The 23,780-nt window shown below is 40.8% G+C and overlaps 1 protein-coding gene across 4 annotated transcripts in view; it reads left to right on the top strand.

Moving 5' to 3' along the window:
• LOC124618569 (zinc finger protein 184-like) overlaps window positions 1-23,780 on the top strand; it is a 160,926-nt gene that overhangs the window by 66,731 nt on the left and 70,415 nt on the right. For all 4 annotated transcript variants that reach the window (XR_006980546.1, XM_047146162.1, XM_047145399.1 and 1 more), the window contains 2 exons: window positions 4,321-4,691; window positions 16,154-16,775. Coding sequence is in view for 3 of the 4 variants with exons in the window: in XM_047146162.1 (XP_047002118.1) it covers window positions 4,321-4,691; window positions 16,154-16,775 (993 nt within the window). In the remaining variant the exon portion in view is untranslated. The remainder of the gene's footprint in view (window positions 1-4,320; window positions 4,692-16,153; window positions 16,776-23,780) is intronic.

Here is a 23,780-nt window from a genome sequence, read left to right as displayed (position 1 = left end):
TTACCTCCTCCTCCTCCTGTCCTGTCACAGCCCCCTCCTACTCCCTCAAAGGCTGGACCACCTGCGAAAGCAGACATGTGGTCTACCTCTGTGTCGCATTCTGCGTGGGCATCGCAATTAACCACCCACCTGTCCACAAGAATGGACACTGCCAAACTGACCAAGAGGCAGCTGGACCACCCAGCTGCTGAACAAGTCGTCCAACACGATGTACTTCACTTTAATGTCTTGCTCACAGCCTGTGCCACCTGGATTCATCTCACCAATGCTAGTTTTCTACATTGCACAGATGGGAACTCTCCCTGCAATATATACTTTGGTCCTGTAGCTCACTTGGTCTCAACCTTCCTTAGTCCCTGTCCTCCACCTGCCTATCCTCTTGCCTGCTCCCACTCCAGTACTACACATGCCTTCTATCCCATCAGTGCACCTACATAGTCATTTCCTCTTCTCTACTTTCCTCCTGCCCCCCCCCCCCCCCCCCCCCTCACTCCCTCCCTCAGCACAGGACCGAGCAAGGTGGCACAGAGGTTAGCACACTGGACTCGCATTCAGGACGACGATGGTTCTATCCCGCATCTGGCAATCCTGATTTAGGTTTCCCCTTGATTTCCCTAAATCTCTCCAGGCTTTCCTTTGAAAGGACATGGCCGACTTCCTTCCCTTATCTGATGAGACTGTTGACTCCGCAGTTTAGTCTCTTTATCCCAAACAGCCCAACCCCTCCCTCAGCACAGGCTCCCCATACTGCACTAGCATCATTCACAACCCATACCATGCTATCCTTCCACCTCTGTCCCATGCCACATCCTTACTCCCACTATCCATCCCAGCTAGATTGCTGTGACCATCAAGTACAGTTGCAGTTGAGCCTTAGTGCCTGGGGACGACAATGTCCATATGTGTGAGAGTTAAAATTGTGTGTGTGTGTTTTTTTTTCCTTCTGGAGGAGGACTTAGTTAAAATATTTTGAGCATTCTCTTTCATTATGCCTACTGCGACTCAATACCTTGCGAAGACTCCCCTGATTACCTGCCTTGTGATTGGACGTTGTTATTCTGTTATTTAAGCTAGGGTTCCATCACTTTGGCCACTAACTCTTTATACATTTTACTACTGACTCAGGTGACACACAGCAAGAAACCTGTCAGTTTCCATGACTGATTCGGTTCTTTACTCCAAATACACTGGTGTCCAAAATTAAAGCAACAAACAGAAATTTTGTAGGGTTGCATTTATTTTGCCACAAAACAGTGTAAACAGATGACAGTAAAGTAGAAACCATGTAAAGAATACAGAATGTAATCAACTGCAACATGTTCATAGCAGTAGACAAATATGTTTTTTTTTTTTTTTTCCTTCTACAAACGTGGCGGATTCGCACACACTTTGACAACTGGCTAATGTGCTCGCCATGGAGTGTTGACCACCTCTGGCACCAGTACAGGCCTGACAACGATGGGGCCTTCTGTGAATTGTGTCATCAATCTCATGTTGAGGCAATAATGACTATTCTTCCTACAGTGCTGCTTGCAAGTTTTGGAGAGTGGTTGGTGGATGATGACGTGATGCAGCTCGTCACCCTTATGCATCCCAGACATCCTCTGTTGGATTCAAATTGGGAGAGTGAGCAGGCCACACTATGCATGCAATATCTTCAGTTTCCAATAAAAGCTCTGAGGTCGAGCATTATCGCCCATCACTACGAAGTATGGGCCCACAGTACCTTGCAACAACTGCTCATGAGATCCCAAGATCTCTTCACACATTGGCCCTCTGTTCAACTGTCCAGGTGGCATATTGATGGCTCCACTTTAGATATTACTTTCTGTGAAGACATGCCACAGTTTGCCTCGATACAACACATTCAGAGGATGCTGTGAGGTCAGATGCCAGTTGTAGTGCAGTACTAATCGGTACCATTGTACCTTTACCACCAAATAATGGTTCACTCTTTCTGATGTCACACATGGTCATCCCTGTCCTGGTCTCCGGGATACAGTTTTGGTCTCTCTAAACTGTCACCTTATCCAAGAAACAACTGAACCATTCACATTAAGTCATCAGGCCACATCAGCTTCCATTCTTCCTATAGCCCTCCACAGCAGAAAGACAAAGGTGCCTTCTTTGTGTCATACTACACCGTCCCTTCTTTGTGCCATACTACACCGTCAGTGACTGTGTACACTGTGATTGCGGATATGGGACTACCCTGCTAACACTACCACGCATGATAGGTGCCCTAATGTTATTTACAGTGTGATTGTCCATTGGTTGGAATGCAATCTTCTGTGTAGAACATGATTGTAATGACATCTGTTGACAATTTGTATGATTATAATGTGAATGAGACACAGGATGGAGAAATGTCCGTTTGTTGCTTTAATTTTGGACACCAGTGTATTTTGATAACTTCAAGTCGTCTTCCATTTTCCTTCAGTGGTGCATTCGTCACCTATATTGTGATTCCCAGCAGCTGTCCTCAAAAATGCCAGCTGGTCATGCCTCTCACCAATCCACTAAGGTTTGTAAAATGCACGAGGAACAAAAAGCTACCCCGCTGTGCACCTAGAGTCAATCAGCTAGGCAACACTCATTTTCTGACAATGTCCAAACACCACACTCTGGCCTATGCTAATATTTTACACATAACATCTTAGGTATGTAACATCCACTACTTGCTTTCAACAGAACTGTGTGTGCAGCAGTCAGACCAACAATGCCAAATACCAGTTTTAACTCCTCTGAAGAAGTCAGACCCAAAGTTATTATGTAAGGATTAAAATTTCCAATAGCTTCTACTGAATTTTCCACTACTATTGGTTTTGAGAAAATGAGAAATAAAAATAATGGCAGCTCCAGCAACAAGTCACATGTGATCAGCAACTGTCCAAGTGAAATAACTTGATTGCAGCTGTAGGCGATGTTAATGTTCACTTACTTTTATTTGAGATGGTGATGCAGCTGTCAATGCAGAGATGTCAATCCATGCCCTAACTGCTCCTGTCTTGTGCCCGAAGCAGGGTTAAACAAGAAATTAGCAAAGTTTGTGGTCAGAAATATTTAATGCTTCTTTGAAATAAGTCTGTGGTTCAAGAAACCAACTCTGAACACTATATTCCCCATGAACAGACAAAAACATTTCTGTACCATGGAGTTCCGTCGTTAATGGTCACTATTTGATTCTATCTCAGCAAGCCTGTGAAGTATATTGCAATAAATTGCTGACATCTTTGTGGATGGGTCTCTCATCTATACAGCATAGATATTGAGAGCCATTTACTCCTCTGTTTCTGGCCAAAGTCTCCCAGTGTTAAAAGTGAAGCTTGCTGATGATGATGGCTGTAGTGGTGTGCTGGGACACATTGTCAGATGCCAAGGTGGATGGTGGCAGACTGGTGAAGTATCTACTGCCATCCCAGGTAGCTCATATTGTGAAATGCAACAATCACTGTTAACAGTCCACGTGAGTCTCTCTAGTGGTTCTGTATTTGGCAAAAACCATAGTGTCACTTTCTCCAAGACATCCCCACCAAAGGACACTCCCATTGGTCAGTTTTTTTGGCCTCCTGTTGTGTTTTAGTTTAATCCTGGCTTGCTTTAGAAAATAATTTACATTTCACATATACAATCTTAGATTAATCTCTACAATCCCTCTCGTTGTTGTTCTTAAAATTTAATGTAAGTACTTGTTAGTTGCTCCCGACACATGCTGTTTGAAACTCCCTTGCTACCCCTTCATTAATGACCAGCTTCTTGCTTGTTGCTGTGGCTGCTCATCCCTCCCTGCCTCAATTTATGATGCAATGGCTATATTGATGTATATTGCACAACGTTTCTAGACATATCAGAAAATAATTTTTCTAGGCGTGTAACTTAACTTGAGCTGCCTCCTACCCTCAGTGTGGTGAGTAGTAATATATCCTTGCCATATTGTTGTGGTTCCATACTGGACTTTGTATTGTTTTGTTATTAATAACTTGTCTGTGTTTTTGCAATGTTAATGAGGAGAAGCAAACATCAAACATGGAAAAACCTGGATGGAATGTGGTTTCTGTTGCCGGAGACTGCAGTCATGTGTGAGAGTTGCGTTTGCCTGTGTGTGTGTGTGTGTGTGTGTGAGAGAGAGAGAGAGAGAGAGAGAGAGAGAGAGTGTTTATGAAGGCCTTAATGCCCAAAATCTTTAATTGTGAGAATCTTTTTGTTGTGCCTGTCTGCGACTCAGCATCTCCGCTTTATGGTAATTGTTAATGAGGAGAAGTACTGCTATAATTTTCTTTTTCAGTTCATTTGTCTGATGATATTTTTATTTCTGTTCAGATGTGCAACAAGACTTTCTCAAATCGTTCAAATTTGGACCGCCACCTGCGTTTACACAGAGGCCATCAGTTGCAAACTGCCCTTGAGCTTGGAAATACAAGGCAGAATGGACCATCCTGGCAAAATTCAGAACCAAACACTGGACAAGCAGTAGAAAGTGGCTCAGCAGAGCCAGAAGCTGATTATTATTGTTACTTGTGTGGCAAAACCTTCCTTTCGCAGTATCGCCTAAAGATGCATATGGGCCAGCATTCAAACTACAAATGCCCAAAATGTGGCAAATGCTTCAAGGGTGGCACTGCCCTTTCCAACCATCTACGCATTCATAACATAAGGGGCTTTGTGAAGCACACATGCCGATTTTGCATGAGGTAAGGAATGTAGTCTACACTCACTAGACATGCTGTGTGAGATTAAAGTCATTGTAAATGTGAAATATCGCAGTGGTGCTTTGAAAAGATGAATGCTTATTGTATTATTGTTTTAATGCATGATGTGTAAACCTGCAACTTTTGTGTCATCAACACTATCCAGCAATTTCAGTTAACAACTTGAAGTTTGATATTGTTACTTTGCCCCTTCTACCATTGGAACCACCCCTCTGTTAGCAAGAAGACACCTCTTGTAACAGGACATAATGAAAGCAATTAGTAATAAATAGGCAGCTACACAGAGATATAGAAGATATTTCAGGGAAAAAAGAAGACATTTGAGGCAGTTTTCCTTCATATAGTGGACTAGTATATTACATATTACTATATAGTTGCAGCTATTATAAGTTTGTAGCTCTCTGCTTCAGCAATGATGATGCTACAGAGTAAATGGAGTTTGAATGGATAGGGCTATTAGAAAGTTTAATTTTAATTGATGGAGCAGTCAACTGTGTGAAAATTTTAAGTTTTAACAGTGTAATGAGAGTAAAGCAGTTTTTATTACAGTATTGTGAAATTTGGCATTTCTGTTGTTGCCTAAAAAGTCCTGAATCGGAGGCAGTAGTTGACTGCTATTGAATAAAATCCTTGTGGGTGGTAGACCATATTGTTTTAAGGCATTAAAACAACTTTATCACTGATATTTTGACCATCTTTGCAACAATTATCTTCAGGGCATCTAACTGCTAGATTTTGTGGATGGTCTCCTCTCTATGCTATGTTACTTCAGTTGTTAGGTGACTGCTGATACCTCATTCTGGGATATCCATGAACAGTTTGAAGTAAAGATTCCTATGAAGTGTTGGCTGTGTGCTAGGCTGCCTGTGCTACTCTGGTAGGTGATTGGTGGGCAAGAGTGAACTAGCAGGTAGTACAAGGAATTGTGTGAACCTGCAGTGAGACACTGATATGGCACAGCAGTTCTCTTGTGGCCGATTGTTTATTCTATTGAACCTAGGTTACACGGAACTGCTGGCTGGTGAATATACTTGACCCTTTGGACTGGGATCGCCAGCATCAAGACCAGCTGCTCTATCCATAGCTACCAAGCAAGCATATGAGGTTCTTGAAAATTGGACCGCAGATGTGGTGGTTTTTCAAATGTTGTCCCAGTCCCACGTAGCATTCATGCTTCAACACAACAGTGCTAATTGATCTCTCGGCTTCACCAAATACACTTTGCCACATTCACATTGAAATACATATATGCCTGAAGTGTGGAGAGCATATACAGGATCCTTTGTGGGCTTCAACAGACCTCAGATCTTGTGACCACTCTGGAACATTGTTTGAATTTCCTCTGCAGTACAGGTCCCCCCAGTGCCTCCCAATGCTTTCGTGAGTATGTGATAACTGAAAATGTCACCCTGCACCTATTCATAACTACATGTCTAACCTCTGAAGGTGCTATTCCTCCCTTCAGCAACATAGTCAGTAATGGCTGGATATGGGCCTGGTGATCCCAAGATTCTGGAGCTGTAGGATGGTCACTGTTGCCAGCCCTCTGTTACTGTAAACTCTGTGTAAACTCTGGTCATACTTCAGTGACCACTGTTAGACATAAAGGTGGAAAGTTGTGTTTCTTGGAGAATGTGGACCTCTGATTAGCAGCCTGGTTTGTGAGGATGGTAGAAAGCTTTGAAAAAAACTCAACTACACGGTGTGCTATGTACCATCATGGTGGTTTGGTTCAATTGTTAAGACTAAACGATTCCAAGAGGGCTACTTCTAGGGCAACTTGCCACATCCTTGATGTGTGAGACTTACACACACACACACACACACACACACACACACACTTGGAAGGGTTATAGTAACGGAAGTAATAGGGCACAAGTGAGAAGTTCAAAAACATTTTCTCTATTCTACATTTACAAAGCTTTACAAAACAGTTGCTGGGTCTTTGCAGTGAGTAACACTATTTCTAAATTGCACTCTACTGGTTGGAATAGCAACAGTACAACAAGAGTAGAGCTTTTAGCACAAAAAAAAGAGGAGAGAGAGGCAACTATTCTGTATTAACTGATACACATAAAACCCTTAACTTCATCTGAGGGTTAGTAACATGGCATGGCGTAATGGAAATTGACTCCAGAGAACTAGAGAAGGATGGTTAAGTGTTGGTGTTGCAGAGCTGAAGAACATTATGAAGTGACTAAATGAGTTGCTAGAAAAAGCTACAGCAATTACTTTAACATCGAACACTCCAAGCTACCAGGATGTTTCAAAGCTGGCTTTATCCCCCTCAAAGTTAGAATTTCATATACCAGCTCTGCTGAACTTTAAACACAGTTTTATGTGGGCATGACCACCAACCAGCTGTCCAACAGAATGAATATGCACCACCAAATTGTGGCCAAGACTATCCAGTAGTGGAACACGCTGCTGAGAACAAAGTCCTAAAGTTCAGTGGCTGCTTTATAGCTCATGTCATCTGGATCCTTCTTTCCAGGACCAGATTTTCTGAAGTATGTGTGTGAGAGTTGTCATTGCAACACACCTTTCACTCCCATAATCTCCCTAGCCCCAGTCTCTGAATCTCTGCTAACCCATTGCTCCCACACCTTCTAACCCAAGAGTGCCCCCTTCCTCTGTCCTGTCATCATCTCCCAATCCATGCATCCACGTCACTGTGTTCCCGCATCACTGTGCCCCCACGTTACTGTGCCCCCACCAACTAACCAGCTTCAATGACCGTATGTCTCCTTGTTGTGCTGTGCACTCGATGCCTTTCCCTCTTGTACTTTTAGCCTGCAAACCTGCTGCTTCGCTCTCTGGCATTTCTATTGCACACACCTGCTGCCTCCTTTGGAAGCTGCCAGCTTACTCTCCCCCAACAAAAACTCCCACTTCCCACTTCCCACATCTTTTTTTCTCTTCGTACCCACCTGACCCAACATAACAGCTTTCCACAGTCTAGCTGCTGAACTGCAGTCCTGACTTTGTGTGCTCAGACGGCACAATGTAGCTGAATAGGTGAGGAGGAGTGGGGGTGGTGCTCATGGACGCTGTAGCTTGTTAAAGGCTTAATCTGAAAGCTAGCGAACTTTTGTTTTTTGTGTGCCTGTTAACTACTTAACAACCCTACTGTTCATTGAGCAGTCTCCTTTACTTCAAAATTATTTACTTTCTGTCAGGACTTCCCTTATCAAAGTTGGTGTATATACCAAATCCTATGAGATGTTGTAAATGCCAGAAGTTGGGACTTTCAGCCCTTGGCTATAATGGTGAAGCCGTCCGTGTGTGGTAGATGGAGATCAAAGGCACATGAAAAGAATCAATGTTGTATATCTCCTCCACGTGATCATCCTGTGTGAAGCAGAGTCAACTGTGTTTATGCCAGGGAAAGAAAAAATTCTGGAGCTGAAGGTAACAAGGAGAATCCCATATGAGGAGGCTAAGGATACCTCCAAGGTGATGCAACCTCTAGCATTCGCCACAGCCATTGAATTAGCTCTTTTATTTTAAAAAATCACAAAAAAGAAAGGTATCTCAATCCAAACTCCAACATCAGTTGGACACAAACACCTGTACTTGGAACAGGTGCTGTTCCAAGTACAGGTGTTTGTGTCCAACTGATGTTGGAGTTTGGATTGAGATACCTTTCTTTTTTGTGATTTTTTAAAATAAAAGAGCTAATTCAATGGAACTTCTGAATCCTCAACTGTTCTGAAACCAGTGGGACTTTCAAACAAAAATATTTGGCATCAAGAAACTAAGAATTCAGCATCTTTGTCTGTACAAATACTACAACCTCTAAATAAAGAAAAAAGCTCAGCAAAAACTTGACAAAAGCCAAAGAAAAATAATGTTACAACCCTCGGATGGCTGAGCAGACATTTCATGATGGCAAAGGCAATGTTGTGGACATCATTGCCCCACAGAGGAGCCAAAGTACTCTTTCCCCAAACATCTCTTGGATATCACACCAGCAGAGAGAAATGGCCAGAGAAAACTCTCAGTTAAATATGGGTCTTGTAATTCAGTGGAATGTGAACTGGTTCAATGATTGTATGGGGAGCTCAATCTATTAGCACAGGAAAAGCCAAACTGTTGCCCCAGGGATAGGATTTTCTCGCCCTCTCTACCCCCTTCTGCGCCTACCCCCTCCCCTTCAAACAGCGAAGAAGGATTTCACTCGCTCTTCTTCATTCAGGAAATGGAATTTCTAGTGAATTTCACCATACAGGGGCCGTTTTCGTACAGCTCAATGTTTGTGAAATCATATCTCCTGAACTGTGTGTAGTATAGTCATATAATATTGTAGGTACATTCAGCAGCATACGTGGATACTGTCTGCGAATTGTTTTGCCAGTAATGTTAGTAGTAAAGAAGTCCTGTATTTACCTAATTATAATATGTGGGTTTTCCCAAATTAGTAATTAAAAAAATAGAGGGTTATTTTACATGTACAGCTGAAGCTTTGGTTATTTAAGTCATGTACAGATTTATTTTGAAGAATTTGGAAGGGCAGGCCTTGGCAAGCGATACTTGCATTCCAACAGGCTTGAGGTTTCCCGATGCACTGAAGTGCGAACAACTGCGTAACATTGACTTGTGCAACGCCAGTGCAAGAGATGCGTGAGAAACTATGGACTATCCACTAAACAATCAATTGCTGTGGTTAAAATTTGACAATTTTGTGAAACACAGGTGGAAAAAGCATAAAATTCTATCACCTTACAGACTATTATTATATTTGAAAAGATTTGCAATAAAAGTTCTTGTACATGAGTGAATACTGTGTACAAACATTATTGCAGCTTTTATTTGATTACAAAAGACTGTAATGACTTACCAAGTGGGTTGCAAATGAGAAATTCGCTCGCTGTTAACATATTAAAATACTGGATGAAAACATTACCGGCTTTTAATCAGCTTTAGTACATGATGGTGACATTCAATTGAAACAAAAATGAAAATTAATCCAGAATGAAATGCCTCACAAGTGAAATAACTCACAGTAAACTGATCATAATTGTTATTGCGAGAATAAAGACACAGAATGGAAATAGTACCAACCGACATCACTAGGTCATGGGACTAGTGAAAGTTAGAGAATGGTACTGAATTGTAAATGTGATCTTCAATTCATGTGTTAGTCGGTGTGTTACATATGTCCTGCACACTAGAAGCTATTGCAGTCTGTTTTTCACAGTTGCTCAAGCTCAGCACTGTGGAAGGGTTGGAATGGGGACAGTGATACAAGCTTGACTGAGAACTAGAATGATTGCGGGGAGGGCAGCGTTGACTGAAGAGCAGATTTCATCGTGTTGGCATCCATAGGAATCTCTACCATGTACTTGGCTTTTTATGAGCATCTACAATGTTTAAAGTGCAGTTTTCTTGAATCCATTTGTAGTTGGAATTGAACTGATATTAAAATTAGACAAATACTCGATAGTAGTATTTATTTCTGCAGGAGACAGTAAAAGTCCAGGCAGAGGCCGGTGGTGTATTTGCGTGTGTTTTTTAAAATGTTGTTGACATTCTGAAAGGGGGTGGGTCAGCTGGTTCTATACAGCCAATTAAAGAGTGGTGAGCAGGCTATATGTCTAGAAGCAAGAGGCATTGTAACATTCACTTGTCAGTACAGAAGTGAAATCCAATACCTATTCGGAAAAAAACAGCTGTGTTCTCAGAACCTGTTGTAGCGACAACGTCAGAAATAGCAACACATTCTGAAGAAATAGCCAAATATTTGTGACAACAAACAAATAAATTTCACAGCAGTATTATTATTTATTAGTAGTAGTAGTACCAACTACTTAAGCAAAAAAGGTAGAAAAGAAAATGGTCCAGAAATTAATGTGAACCATTTCTTTTTGTTTATTTCTCCCAGTATTAGCAAAATGTGGACAACAAATGGTGTAAGTTTACAATAGTTAATTGTTAACTTCTTGATGCTTGGTCAATAAGACAGGTTGTAATTTTGATTAGTCAGAATATTTTAAAAATAATTTTTTCCAAGGAGCCTATCTTGTACTCAGGTAATTACGGTAATTAATTAAAATGTGCTTGATGCAGCATTTCTACTGTGTAACAGTAAAAATGTAGTAAGCTATAAACCTTCCTCCTTTCATCATTTTGCGAGAAAAGTTTTGTGGAGGTTTGAAATTATATGTAAAGTTTGTTGCAAGTGACTAAGTGCTCTCATTCTGAAATATTGGATGACTAAATGTTAGATATTTGCATGTTATGAGCTACACTTCTTTTTCACCCCCACTCTGTTGATAGCTAGGGGGTTCTTACCACCAGTGCTTATTTCCAGACAGTGTAAGTGATATGTGTACCAAGTTTGGTGAAATCAGTCTATATTTTATGAGGAGATATGGAACATACATACATACATTTTTATAATATGTATGGATTTACATTGGCCGGGAATTGAATGGAGAGCATGCAAGTGGCAGACAAGCATTCTACCACAGAGCTACATTGCCCATTGACAGATCATTCTATCTTTAGAGAGTTACGCACACTTGGAGAACTGCATAGTAAATTTTATCAAGAACTATAGGTCCCCCTGTAACTGGCAGTTGAAAAATCGGGAGAATGTGAGGGCATACCACTTCGAAAAAGACCATTCCTAGTAAAGCAAGGGGGTGTTCAAATCAACCTTCTGCTTTGACAGCTTACCAGAACTGTCACTATCACATAATCAACTTGTGTCTTTTCTCTTATCCATTTATCTGTTTCCTTCATGTAGTACCCAACATGCCTCTTTTGCACAGTTCCTGGGACAAGCCAAGAGCTCGTGTAGGCAGAGTCGCTAATTTCAGGGATTTAGCAACTCTGATAACACCACACTGTGCACAGATCACAAGCAGAAATGAAGGAACTATTGGATAGAGTTAACAGAGAAAGTGAGAAACTTGGATTGTCAGTTAATAAGAAGAAGACCAACATAATGATAATTGACAGACTGCTTTGGGGGATTGATATTTGCTCCAGCTACTGATGTGCTATCAGAATGTGAAGAAGTTTATCACTTTGCCTACCTGGTCTCATTGATTCAGAAAGAGTGGCTCTACACAGGGAATACAACGTAAGATTGTTCTGGGTAGGGCGGCTGCATCGAAGGTGGCAGTGATTTAGAAAGACTGAGCCCTAACCAGGCATACTAAATTGGGAGTGCTGAAATCTGATGTTTCAAGTTTTCCTTTGTGGCGCTTCTATGGACAACAACTGAAGGGAACCACGAGAGAATTAATGCTTTTGAGACATGGACATGTAGGAGGTTGCTGAGAATATCATGGGTGAACAAATGGACCAACAAATCAGTCTTTCAAGAAAGAACTCTGTTTCCAGTGATTTCTGCAGTTCTTTGGTCACATAATTCAACGACAAGAGGACAATGTAGAAAAGATGATCATCAAGACAGAGTCAAAGGGAGATGATTGAGGGGAGACGCATTGAGATGATGGATAGAGCAGATGAAGGAGAAGACACATCAAATGTGGGGCCAGCTACTCTGAGATTTAGAAGACAGGGAAAAATTGAGACTGACTGTTAAGAGGATTGTGTGGTGGCTCACCAACTGCCGACTATGAAAGAGGAAGTGTTGATGATGACAATCGCATACCTCAATTTTATGGATTGCTTGCTAATTTAATGTCTATGTTTCACTTACATAAGGCAGTATATTCTAATTATAAACTTTCCATTTAAGTTTCATTGTAAATTTTCTTCTTAGCACAGCATTGAATTCCCCACGTGAATTGCAAGCTATTTTTATTCTTTTATTTCTCTCTTAAGTGTCCAGTCACTTAATGTTTTCATTTGTACTGAGTTAGTGTACCAATGCATCAATTTTTTTCTGTAACTTCATCATTAAAAGAATAAAACATTAGAATTAACAGTAATTATTAATTGTTAAACTGTAAATTACTTCATCTCATAAAAAGGATTTTTGTAGGGTGACTCTGTTTGCATAATATGCATTGTGGCACAAGTCATTTGAAGGAAATTTAAACAGTAGACGAGGTTTCATAATATTGTTAATCCTACTGCAAGGATCTGTGGATTAACTTTGTAAATGTTGCATGTATGCCTTTCCTTATTTTATTTATTTATTTGTTAACACAATCCTTTCTGTTGACATATTCTCCTGAATAAGAATAATTTTTTATTGTTACCTTGTCTCTGAAGAAATATAATCCTTTACGCTATAAACTGGCACATAACATCATGTCTTGTGTGACAGTTGCCATTTATATGAGGGTTTTTCAGCAGAGACTATGACAATAATTGCTCAGTGTTACCTTGTCTCTTAAGAAATGTAATACTTTCCAGTGTAAACTGGCATATAACATCATCTCTTGCCAGACAGTTGCTCACCATTAAGAGCAATGCTTGTGTCCCATCTTCTGATCCACTTTTGCAGGACGTCCTCAAATACATTTCTCGATAATCAAAGCCTTCATTGCCCCCCTTTCTTGAGTCAAGTTGACATCCTTTGTGATCATATTTTGCAGTAGAGTGAAAAGAAAAACATCTCATGGGGCAAGATCAGAGCTATACAGGTGCCCTTCTTGGCTAAAAATTGTCGTAAGCTGCTGCAACAAGAGGCAGTGTGTTTTCACAGTGAAGTTCCAACTTTGTGTGAAGTTCCCACCATGTCATTTGGGTATGATCTTCCACGAGTTGTTGAAGGACATTCTTGTAATAGTCTAGACTTACTGACTGACAAGTGGGAACTTGATGTGTGTACACTATGCCACGATAATCAAAAAATGTGATCGCTAGGGCTTTTGTTCACAGTTCACTTGTAGGCTTCTGGCCCTGCACTGGTACATTTAAGTTTTGAGCGTTTAGTGTGAGAGGATTCATTGCCCTCTCCTTATCTTTACTGGCAGTGGTTAGACAGACCACAACTTGTTGTATAAAAACACTTTATTGTGTATTACATTACAGGGTGCTGTTAGTCAATACTTTAGAAGGTACACAATATGATATTCTGTAACACTTTAAAAGGTGCCTGTGACCTGTGGCCCTTGGCTTTTCGAAACATACGTTTACTCACTGCAGTGTCATCATGCTACCTGCGCATCTGCTCTCAGTTGCTGCTCATCAGTACGCACGTGAACAAAGGTCCTGCAAGGTCCCGTTATGCACACTCAGTTACATTGTTCACCAACAGGGAGCAGATTATATTGGAAAACTGACTTGTCGAGTTTGCAAGACACCACTAGATGGCACTTGAAGTGGCAAAGTGAGTTATGGAACTCCACAGTCTTATTGTCTGATTTCTGAACATGTGCTTTTTCTGGGCGAACTCTCCCATTTTAATCCACTGTGTCTCTTCATTTCATGGCCTTGAGACTAGACCCAAGATTCACCAGCAGTGATTATTTTCTACTAATCATCTCCTTCACCATGCACACATGTCCAAATGTCAACTCTGTTATGTTTTTGAGCAGGAATCACTAGTCTGTGAATCCAGCAAGCATACACTTATGACCTGTTCAAATGATCCTTGTAAATGATGTGATCACTCTCCTCCATAATTTCCACCATTTTTTTGAGTTGTCTAACAGTGACACGAAAGTCCTTGTGCATGACTCCTGTGGCAGTGTTCATTGTAATGTCAGTAAGGATAGACGTGTTCGCTTCCTCCTCCCCTTTCTACTGACAACTCCCTCTTCAGTCTTTGAAAGCTTTGTGCCGTCGGAAACATGCTGCATGAGACATTGTATACTCACCCTAAGCTCTATCAAGATCTTCAAGCATTTCTCAACTAGTCTTCTTCAGCAGAATGCAAAACTGTAATGCATAACATTGGTCTTGACTTTCTACCATTGTAAAATTTAGAGGCAGATCGAGCTACAACCACATTCAAGACACTACTGCCAGAGAATGGTGGAGATTGGCACCTGGTGGCAGACGAGGATACTTAATACAGGGTTATTACAAATGATTGAAGCGATATCACAGCTCTACAATAACTTTATTATTTGAGATATTTTCACAATGCTTTGCACACACACATACAAAAACTCAAAAAGTTTTTTTAGGCATTCACAAATGTTAGAGATGTGCCCCTTTAGTGATTCGGCAGACATCAAGCCGATAATCAAGTTCCTCCCACACTCGGCGCAGCATGTCCCCATCAGTGAGTTCGAAAGCATCGTTGATGCGAGCTCACAGTTCTGGCACGTTTCTTGGTAGAAGAGGTTTAAACACTGAATCTTTCACATAACCCCACAGAAAGAAATCGCATGGGATTAAGTCGGGAGATCGTGGAGGCCATGACATGAATTGCTGATCATGATCTCCACCACGACCGATCCATCGGTTTTCCAATCTCCTGTTTAAGAAATGCCGAACATCGTGATGGAAGTGCGGTGGAGCACCATCCTGTTGAAAGATGAAGTCGGCGCTGTCGGTCTCCAGTTGTGGCATGAGCCAATTTTCCAGCATGTCCAGATACACGTGTCCTGTAACGTTTTTTTTTGCAGAAGAAAAAGGGGCCGTAAACTTTAAATCGTGAGATTGCACAAAACACGTTAACTTTTGGTGAATTGCGAATTTGCTGCACGAATGCGTGAGGATTCTCTACCGCCCAGATTCGCACATTGTGTCTGTTCACTTCACCATTAAGAAAAAATGTTGCTTCATCACTGAAAACAAGTTTCGCACTGAACGCATCCTCTTCCATGAGCTGTTGCAACCGCGCCGAAAATTCAAAGCGTTTGACTTTGTCATCGGGTGTCAGGGCTTGTAGCAATTGTAAACGGTAAGGCTTCTGCTTTAGCCTTTTCTGTGAGATTTTCCAAACCGTCGGCTGTGGTACGTTTAGCTCCCTGCTTGCTTTATTCGTCGACTTCCGCGGGCTACGCGTGAAACTTGCCCACACGCGTTCAACCGTTTCTTCGCTCACTGCAGGCCGACCCGTTGATTTCCCCTTACAGAGGCATCCAGAAGCTTTAAACTGCGCATACCATCGCCGAATGGAGTTAGCAGTTGGTGGATCTTTGTTGAACTTCGTCCTGAAGTGTCTTTGCACTATTATGACTGACTGATGTGAGTGCATTTCAAGCACGACATACGCTTTCTCGGCTCCTGTCACCATTTTGTCTCATTGCGCTCTTGAGCACTCTGGCGGCAGAAACCTGAAGTGCGGCTTCAGGCGAACAAAACTTTGAGTTTTTCTACGTATCTGTAGTGTGTCGTGACCATATGTCAATGAATGGAGCTACAGTGAATTTATGAAATCGCTTCAATCATTTGTAATAGCCCTGTAGTACACAAGGCAGCCAGTAGGTGGCAGTGCAACGGCCTTTTCAACATGATTGAAAATTAGTTTGTCTTTGTTGAAAAACCCTCGTAAATATCTAAGCTTCACATTGATTTTTAAGTGTAGAGAAATGATATTCATAAATTTTGTTATTAATTTGCAGATCATTTGCCTCATTAGCGGCAATGATGAGTCACCGAAAGACACACTACCGAGCGGGTGCAGCTTCAGTGCATACCTCCAGTGCACAACCACCACCAGTACCACCGGCACCTCCAGCTCATGCAACATCGGCACCCACACCAGTGCCAGCGCAGTTGTCAGTTTCACAGCAGTCAACAACACCTATGACAGAGACAGATTCATCTCGTGGCAATGCTGTATTGTGCCGCCTTTGCAATAAGTGGTTTAACAGTTTCTCAATGCTCGAGCAGCACTTGGTAACACATTCGACAAATAAGCCGTATTCATGTTCAGTGTGTGGACTTCTGTTGGGATACGCCTCATCAGTATACAAACACATGCGTAAGATGCACGGTGTTACTGTTGACTATCATACAATTCGCCAGCAACTTCTTGGTACTGTCCCACCAGCAGGACCTCCTGCCCCACGGATCAATCCGCCTTTCTGTGGGCCAGCTGTGCAGAGCCGACCAGAACAGCCTGTTCCACAACCAACGACATTTCCATGCACATTTTGTTCTCGGACGTTTACTCATAAATCATTTTTAGCAGCGCACATCCGAGCAACTCATACAGGAACAAATGGTACTCACCAGTGCCAGGTCAGTAAAAATATCTCTCTCTCTCTCTCTCTCTCTCTCTCTCTCTCTCTCTCTCTCTCTCTCTCTCTCTCTCTCTCTCTCTGTGTCTGTGTGTGTGCGTGCGTGTGTGTGTGTGTGTGTGTTTAAAAAATAGCTATTTTGACGTTGTTTAGTATGCAGTTACTTATTGCCTAGTTTTAAAAAGCAAAAATAGTTAATGGTAGTGGCTAAAATAGCTTTTAATGTAGCCTACCATTTGGTGAAAACATTCAATGCTCTCAGTTACAATGCAACATTTTCTGATAAAAGCTTTGGTAATTTCATGCTCTTGTATAAAATCGACACAGTTTGTTGAGTGTGTTCTCAGGTTAGTCATAGAAGGTAAAGCACAGGTTCTCATTTAAGAAAGAATCTTTGCTGTCTTTAACCTGTTGTATCTATAATTGAATGTTGAAAAAGTTTTTGACAGAGCACTGAGACTAGTTTAAAAAAATAAGCAAACAATATTTCATGGAAATCATTAAAGCGGAAGAGCCTGTAATAAGAGTTATAGGAGCTAATAACTAGAAAGTTAGAAATTTACTCACCAAGGAAAGTCTGAATTCTGAGGCTATCACATCAGATTAAGCAGTAAGTTCAGCATCTCTGGAAACGAAGATTGTATAAATATAGATAAGTTAGTAGTGGAACAAGGCAGCTGCTAAAGAATAAGTGAATATTTCAAGCAAACAATACTTGGAATGAGATAGAATGTGCTTAACCAAGTAAAGCTAATCACAAATGTTTTTGAGGGAATAAAGGAGATATTATATAATGAAAACGTGGCAAGAGAGAATTGACAGCAGTAAAAGTATGAAAAAAGCACAGCAGAAGCATATGCTGGGAAGATACCAAATTTCATCAGATAAAGTAGCACAACAACAACAGGAAGAAAATGGCATCAACATGTGACGATTTTGTTTAATGTTGATGTAGTTCAAGAAATGAATCAATAATACAGATAGTTAATAACAAAAATAATGAAATTCTGTAAGTAATGCCAAGTGAGGCACACAGAGGCATTTAAGTTACGAAGAAAGATAAGATCCCTAGAGATAATATTTCAGCCGAAATAGGTTAAGTAGTAGTCAAAGTAATACAAAAGAAACTTGCAGAAATTGCAATTTACAGAATGTCTGCCGAAGACGAGGGTGTTTCAAAACTAGAACGATGTCATATCACATTGACTGCCAAGTCACAGCTGATGACTGCACCAGAACCTCTTGCCTGTCACTGTGCATCTGCCAGGAGCCACAGAAGAGCCCAAAGCCATGTGACTGTCCCTGTCTGCCAGTGAAACATCCATCACTGTGTGTGTGGTAGTGAAAATGTTTATAATTCTACTTTGCTGAGAATGTACAGATTTACCAGCCATCTCTCTGTAATATACATTGTAATCACCAAGATTATCACCAGCAATAAAGAAAAAAACATTGTACTTAAATCACACAAAGGGACAGCTCTAGCAACAAATCTGACAGATCAAACCATTTGGAAGTTGTGAATGCAATAGAGAATGGAGGAGTATGTATTACCACAATATCTGGGTGCTCAGATGTTTTGACATTTCAATAAAATCATTTGTGACAGCTCTTCAGAAACAACACATTCATTCAACCTATGGTACTACACTTAGGAATATGTAGTCATTAATTATACAACTTCAGTTTGAGGTCTTCAGGATTGTGAGAAATTTACAGTTTAAATAAACTGTCAAGTAAGGAAGGACACACCCAAATTTTCAGCAACCATAGAGGAAATTTTTGGAGAGCATACGTCTGTCAGTTGAACATACTTAACTCAGTTTTATTTTGCTGATGACAATGTGCTGTTGTCTTCAGGGTACATAAACCTTATCAACAAATGGAGGAACTTACTGGAGCAAGTCTGCAAGTAGAAATGTAAATGTATTATAATAAGACTAAAATAATGTATGGTGTAGACATCGAAAAGAAAGTAATACAAATTAACAATGAAATCATAGAGCCAGTTCGGGAGTTTCTGAATTTAAGTCGGTTAAAGAAAATGACTGTATGGACAGCATAAAAGAGTGAACAGAAGAGTACTTCTTTTAAAGATGATCCACATGAATGAAACCTCAAACATGCAAACACAAAGGAAAAGTCAAGAAAGGGCATCTTTGGTTGTGGATGACCCCCAAATACAGTTGTATGAGATGGGTATAGCTATATGTGTCCATACTCTGCAAAACCCTGTGAAGTGTGTTGCAGAGGATACTAAGCATGCGTTCGTTCCTGTTTCATTTACATATGAAATATGGGAAGATTGACCACTTAAATGACACTCTGTGCACTTCCGCAGGGAGTGATGCATAGGTTGCTGTAGTTTATTCCTTACTTGATATTGGTTCTTGAAACTTTGGAATATGGTTTTTAGGGATAGTTGATATCCATCTTAGTGCCTGCTGTTTCAAGTTTATCAACAGTTCTGCAATGCTTTTATGACAGTCAGGCAAACCTGTGCACTGCTTTTCTTTGCATTCCATTCTGTATTTTGTTCAGTATCCTCTATAAGTCATATTTAGCATGTTGCATGAGTGTTGTGCCAGAAGTCCCCTTTGTAAACCTGTTGCGTATTCCCAGTGTCCTACCAATGAACCGAAGTCTTCCATGTGTTTTACCTACAGTTGAGCTTACATGATCATTCCATTAAATTTTTACTTGTGTGTATTTGTATTGTGTATTTTACATACATTATTTTAGTCTTATTATGAGTTGGTTAATTCCATTTGTGACTCCTCGCTATTGTAATCGAAGGGAAGTTTGTTTTTGTGTTGTGTGAAGTTCACAGTTTTAGATATATGAACATTTAAAGCCTGTTTGGATGGCACATTTGTTGAATGTTGTCCAAAAGCAAAGCACAATTGTATTTCTCATGAGGACAATATGCCAAATGCCATAACCCAATTTCGCAGAAACTTCACAAAATGGAAGAGGAGCTAAAATAAGCGAACAAGTGTCTTGGCTTATTCATAGATTCCCAATCATTTCTGTGAAAATGATGAAGTTTTTGATGTACGAGGGCCGTTCAGAAAGTAACCTTCAGTTGATTTAAAAAAATACACCAAGTTAAATAAAAATATTTTAATATATACATCTTACAACTACATCTTTGCACTATTTTTCTACATAGTCTCCATAGCGATTGAGGCACTTATCGTATCTCTTCACAAGCTTTGAAATTCCTTCTGCATAAAAATCACCCGCTTGTGCCTGGAGCCAGCCTGTGACCGCATCTTTGAGCTCTTCGTCGTCATCAAACCGCTGTGACCCGAGCCATTTCTTCAAATGCATGAAGAGGTGATAATCACTTGGCGCCAGGTCTGGGCTGTAAGGTGGATGGTTGATAACGTCCCACTTGAAGGACTCAAGAAGGGCCGTTGTTCTGCGAGCAGAGTGAGGACGGGCGTTATCGTGCAAAAAAACGATACCGGAAGTCAGCATACCACAGCGTTTGTTCTGTATAGCCCGTCGTAACTTTTTTATTGTTTCACAGTACACGTCTTGATTAATGGTCGTACCACGTTCCATGAATTCAACCAACAACACCCCTTTGGCATCCCAAAACACCGTTGCCGTCAGTTTTCTGGCAGAAAAATCTTGCGAGGCTTTTCTTGGTTTGGTAGGCGAATTTGAATGTGCCCACATCTTTGATTGTTCTTTTGTCTCAGGGTTCACGTACTTAATCCAGGTTTCGTCACCGGTCACGATTCTGTTTAACAATGGTTCTCCTTCGTCCTCATAACGTGACAGAAAGTCTAATGCAGAGGCCATTCTTTGAGTTTTGTGGTGGTCGGTAAGAATTTTGGGCACCCATCGTGCACAGAACTTACGGTAACCCAATCTTGCTGTCACTATCTCGTACAAGAGAGTCTTAGAAATCTGTGGAAAACCAGTAGACAACTCCGACATTGAGAAACGTCGATTTTCACGAACTTTTGCATCAACTGTCTGAACGAGTTCGTCAGTCACCAATGATGGTCTACCACTCCTCTCTTCATCATGAACGTTTTCTCGTCCACTTTTAAATAAACGTACCCATTCACGGACAACTCCTTCACTCATAACTCTTGGTCCGTACACGGCACAAAGCTCACGATGAATAGCTGCTGCAGAATATCCTTTGGCTGTAAAAAACCTTATGACAGCACGCACTTCACATTTGGCGGGGTTTTCTATTGCAGCACACATTTCAAACTGCCACAAAAACTAAACTAGCGCAGGTACAACGTTCACTCGACCACGGCTTGATGCCGACTGACCTGTTGAGTGCGTGAACGCACAGATGGCGTCGCTACTCCCCCCACAACCCGCACTGTGACCAATCGGAGGTTACTTTCTGAACCGCCCTCGTAATTTAGATTAATATTAGCACGTGATAATGTCAGTTAAAATGGTGTTGCAATGGTTGTGGCCTCTTACTTCTGCGCACCGTTTTCGAAACCCGGTCATTGTTTTTGTTTATCTTATTTATTTATTCACTTTTAATTTATCTACCTACGTTTGTTGAAGGCAACAATGCGAATGTTCCTTATCAAGTTAAGGGGATACAAGGGTATCGTGTTGGTTGCAGAATTGCAACTGACTTCACAGTAAGTGTCCTAAATGTATTATATTCGGTATGTGTGTGTGGTATTTTCACAAGTTACAGTATTTTTAAATTCACGTATTCTTATTATATTTAATATTTGTATCAATTCTTATGTTAATTGTTATACTTTGTTATGTTTATTCTTCAGGAATACTTTGTGCATTGCCTTGGATTATATCGATCATAGAAACTGCAAACACATTGAGCATTGCGCGAAGGCAGGTTTGCCACAGTTACATTGTCCTGTGTGAATCTCACTTTGGAAAGAAACGTCATTAACATTGCTTAAGACTTCATGTCTTAGCAATAATTTCACGGGAGGCCACGCACAATAGATCACTTTACTGAAAATTGGCATTTGCTGTTGATTATGAACAAATTACATTACAGGAATTCACCAAAAACAGTTTCAAATAATTTTCCAGTTCATTCCTTTTTTTACCAGATACACGAGGGTATTTCGGAAAGTAAAGTTACACCGTACACCAGAGGAACAGAAGAGTTTTGGCGAGCAAGTTGGCAACACTGGTGTTAACTTTGAACCATTAGCTTTCTCCTCGCGGTCGTTCGGCGGTTGAACGTTGCTTCTGATTGAAGTAGGTTGTGTTTAAAATGACTGCGCCGATTCAGAATCCCGCCAAATGCGAATTGCGCTCCGTCATACGTTTTCTTCATGCAAGAGGTCAGCGACCAGCGGATATTCACAAAGAAATTGTTTCTGTTTATGGGAACATTATGAATCGACAAAATGTAACGAAATGGTGTCGTTATTTCTCTGAAGGTAGGACCGATGTTCATGACGAACAAAGAACAGGTCGGCCATCTGTGATCTCTGATGCCCTTCTTCAGAGAACAGAGGAAACAGTTTGTGCGAATAGACGTCTCACATTGAAAGAATTGCTTCAGATCATACCAGACATGTCAGTGACAACTCTTTATGATGTTGTGACTGTCAAGTTAGGGTACAGGAAATTGTGTGCGCACTGGGTTCCAAAACTGTTAACGGAAGAACACAAAAAGAAAAGGATGGGCTTTGCACTCAACTTCCTCACACACTATGCTGAAGCAGGTGATGAGTTCCTTGATCACATTGTGACAGGTGTCGAGACGTGGGTTTATCACCATACACCTGAATCCAAGCAACAATCAATGCAATGGCGCCATTCGAATTCACCAAAAGTAAAGAAATGCAAAACGTTGATTTCAGCGAAGAAAATCATGGCTTCTGTTTCTTGGGACAGACAAGGCATTCTCCTGTTGGAATTTATGCGTCCTGGAACGACAATTAATGCTGCTGCATATTGCCAGACTTTGAAACGTCTTCGAAGGGCAATTGTAAACAAATGCAGGGAATGCTGACAAATGGAGTTTGCTTGCTTCTTGACAATGCTCGGCCTGACACAGCGCTCCTAACCAAAGCACTACTCAAACAATTCAAATGGGACGTATTGGACCATCCGCCATACAGCCCGGACCTTGCGCTCACCAACTTCCATGTCTTCCGTTACCTAAAGTCACATTTTGGTGGAAAATCATTCCACAACGATGAAGAGATCAAAGACGAAGTTGAAACGTGGTTCTAACAACAGGCGGCAACCTTCTATGACTGTGGGATACAAAAGCTTGTGCACCAACTTAAGAAATGTTTGGATAACGGGGGTGATTATGTCGAAAAATAACAAATGATCCAGTTAATAAGGTGTAACTGATGTTTTCTAAATAAATGTTCTGTTTAAGGACTGCGAGCCATTGTATCTTTACTTTTCGAAATGCCCTTGTACAATTAGTAGCTGAATAAGGTCAACATTATTTCAATATACATTGGAAAAAAAATTTGTTTAGTAATCCTGCGCATACATGGGTAGGTAAATGAAAAACTAAAATAAATATAATAATCGGCTTTAAAATATGGCAAGCAGTATTGTAAAGCTACGATGTTATCAGTACTCCCACTGCAACCGAACTTCTTATTCGCTTAAAGCTCATGAAGTACCTCGAAAACTGTGATTCTCATTTGCTTAGAAACGGTCAATTATGTAGGGATAAGCTGAAACACATCTTCACTTATTTAAACTCCTCATCCACTGAGTAAAGTTTCTGAAAACTTAGGTTATTGCATTTGCTGTGTTCTCCTTGTCAGCAATATTTGTGCCATTTTATAAATAATATGGTATTGTGCCCCAGTTTATTACTGTGCACGAGACGCGAGTGACCACTTCATGTAAGAAAAGAAACAGCAATTAAAGGCAGTGAGGGTAAGTTGGTGACCACTGTACCATGAAACGCGAGTTCATTTCACATAGTGGAAAGATTTTGGTCAGTGTTTTCTGGCAGGCGAAAGGAATTTTTCCTACTGACTGCCTTGCAAAGGGTTAA

This window comes from Schistocerca americana, chromosome 1 (genome assembly GCF_021461395.2).
Source record: "Schistocerca americana isolate TAMUIC-IGC-003095 chromosome 1, iqSchAmer2.1, whole genome shotgun sequence".
NCBI classification, from domain to species: Eukaryota; Metazoa; Arthropoda; class Insecta; order Orthoptera; family Acrididae; genus Schistocerca; species Schistocerca americana.
The sequence above is the reverse complement of the archived record's forward strand: the minus strand, read 5'-3'. Positions and strand labels throughout refer to the sequence as shown.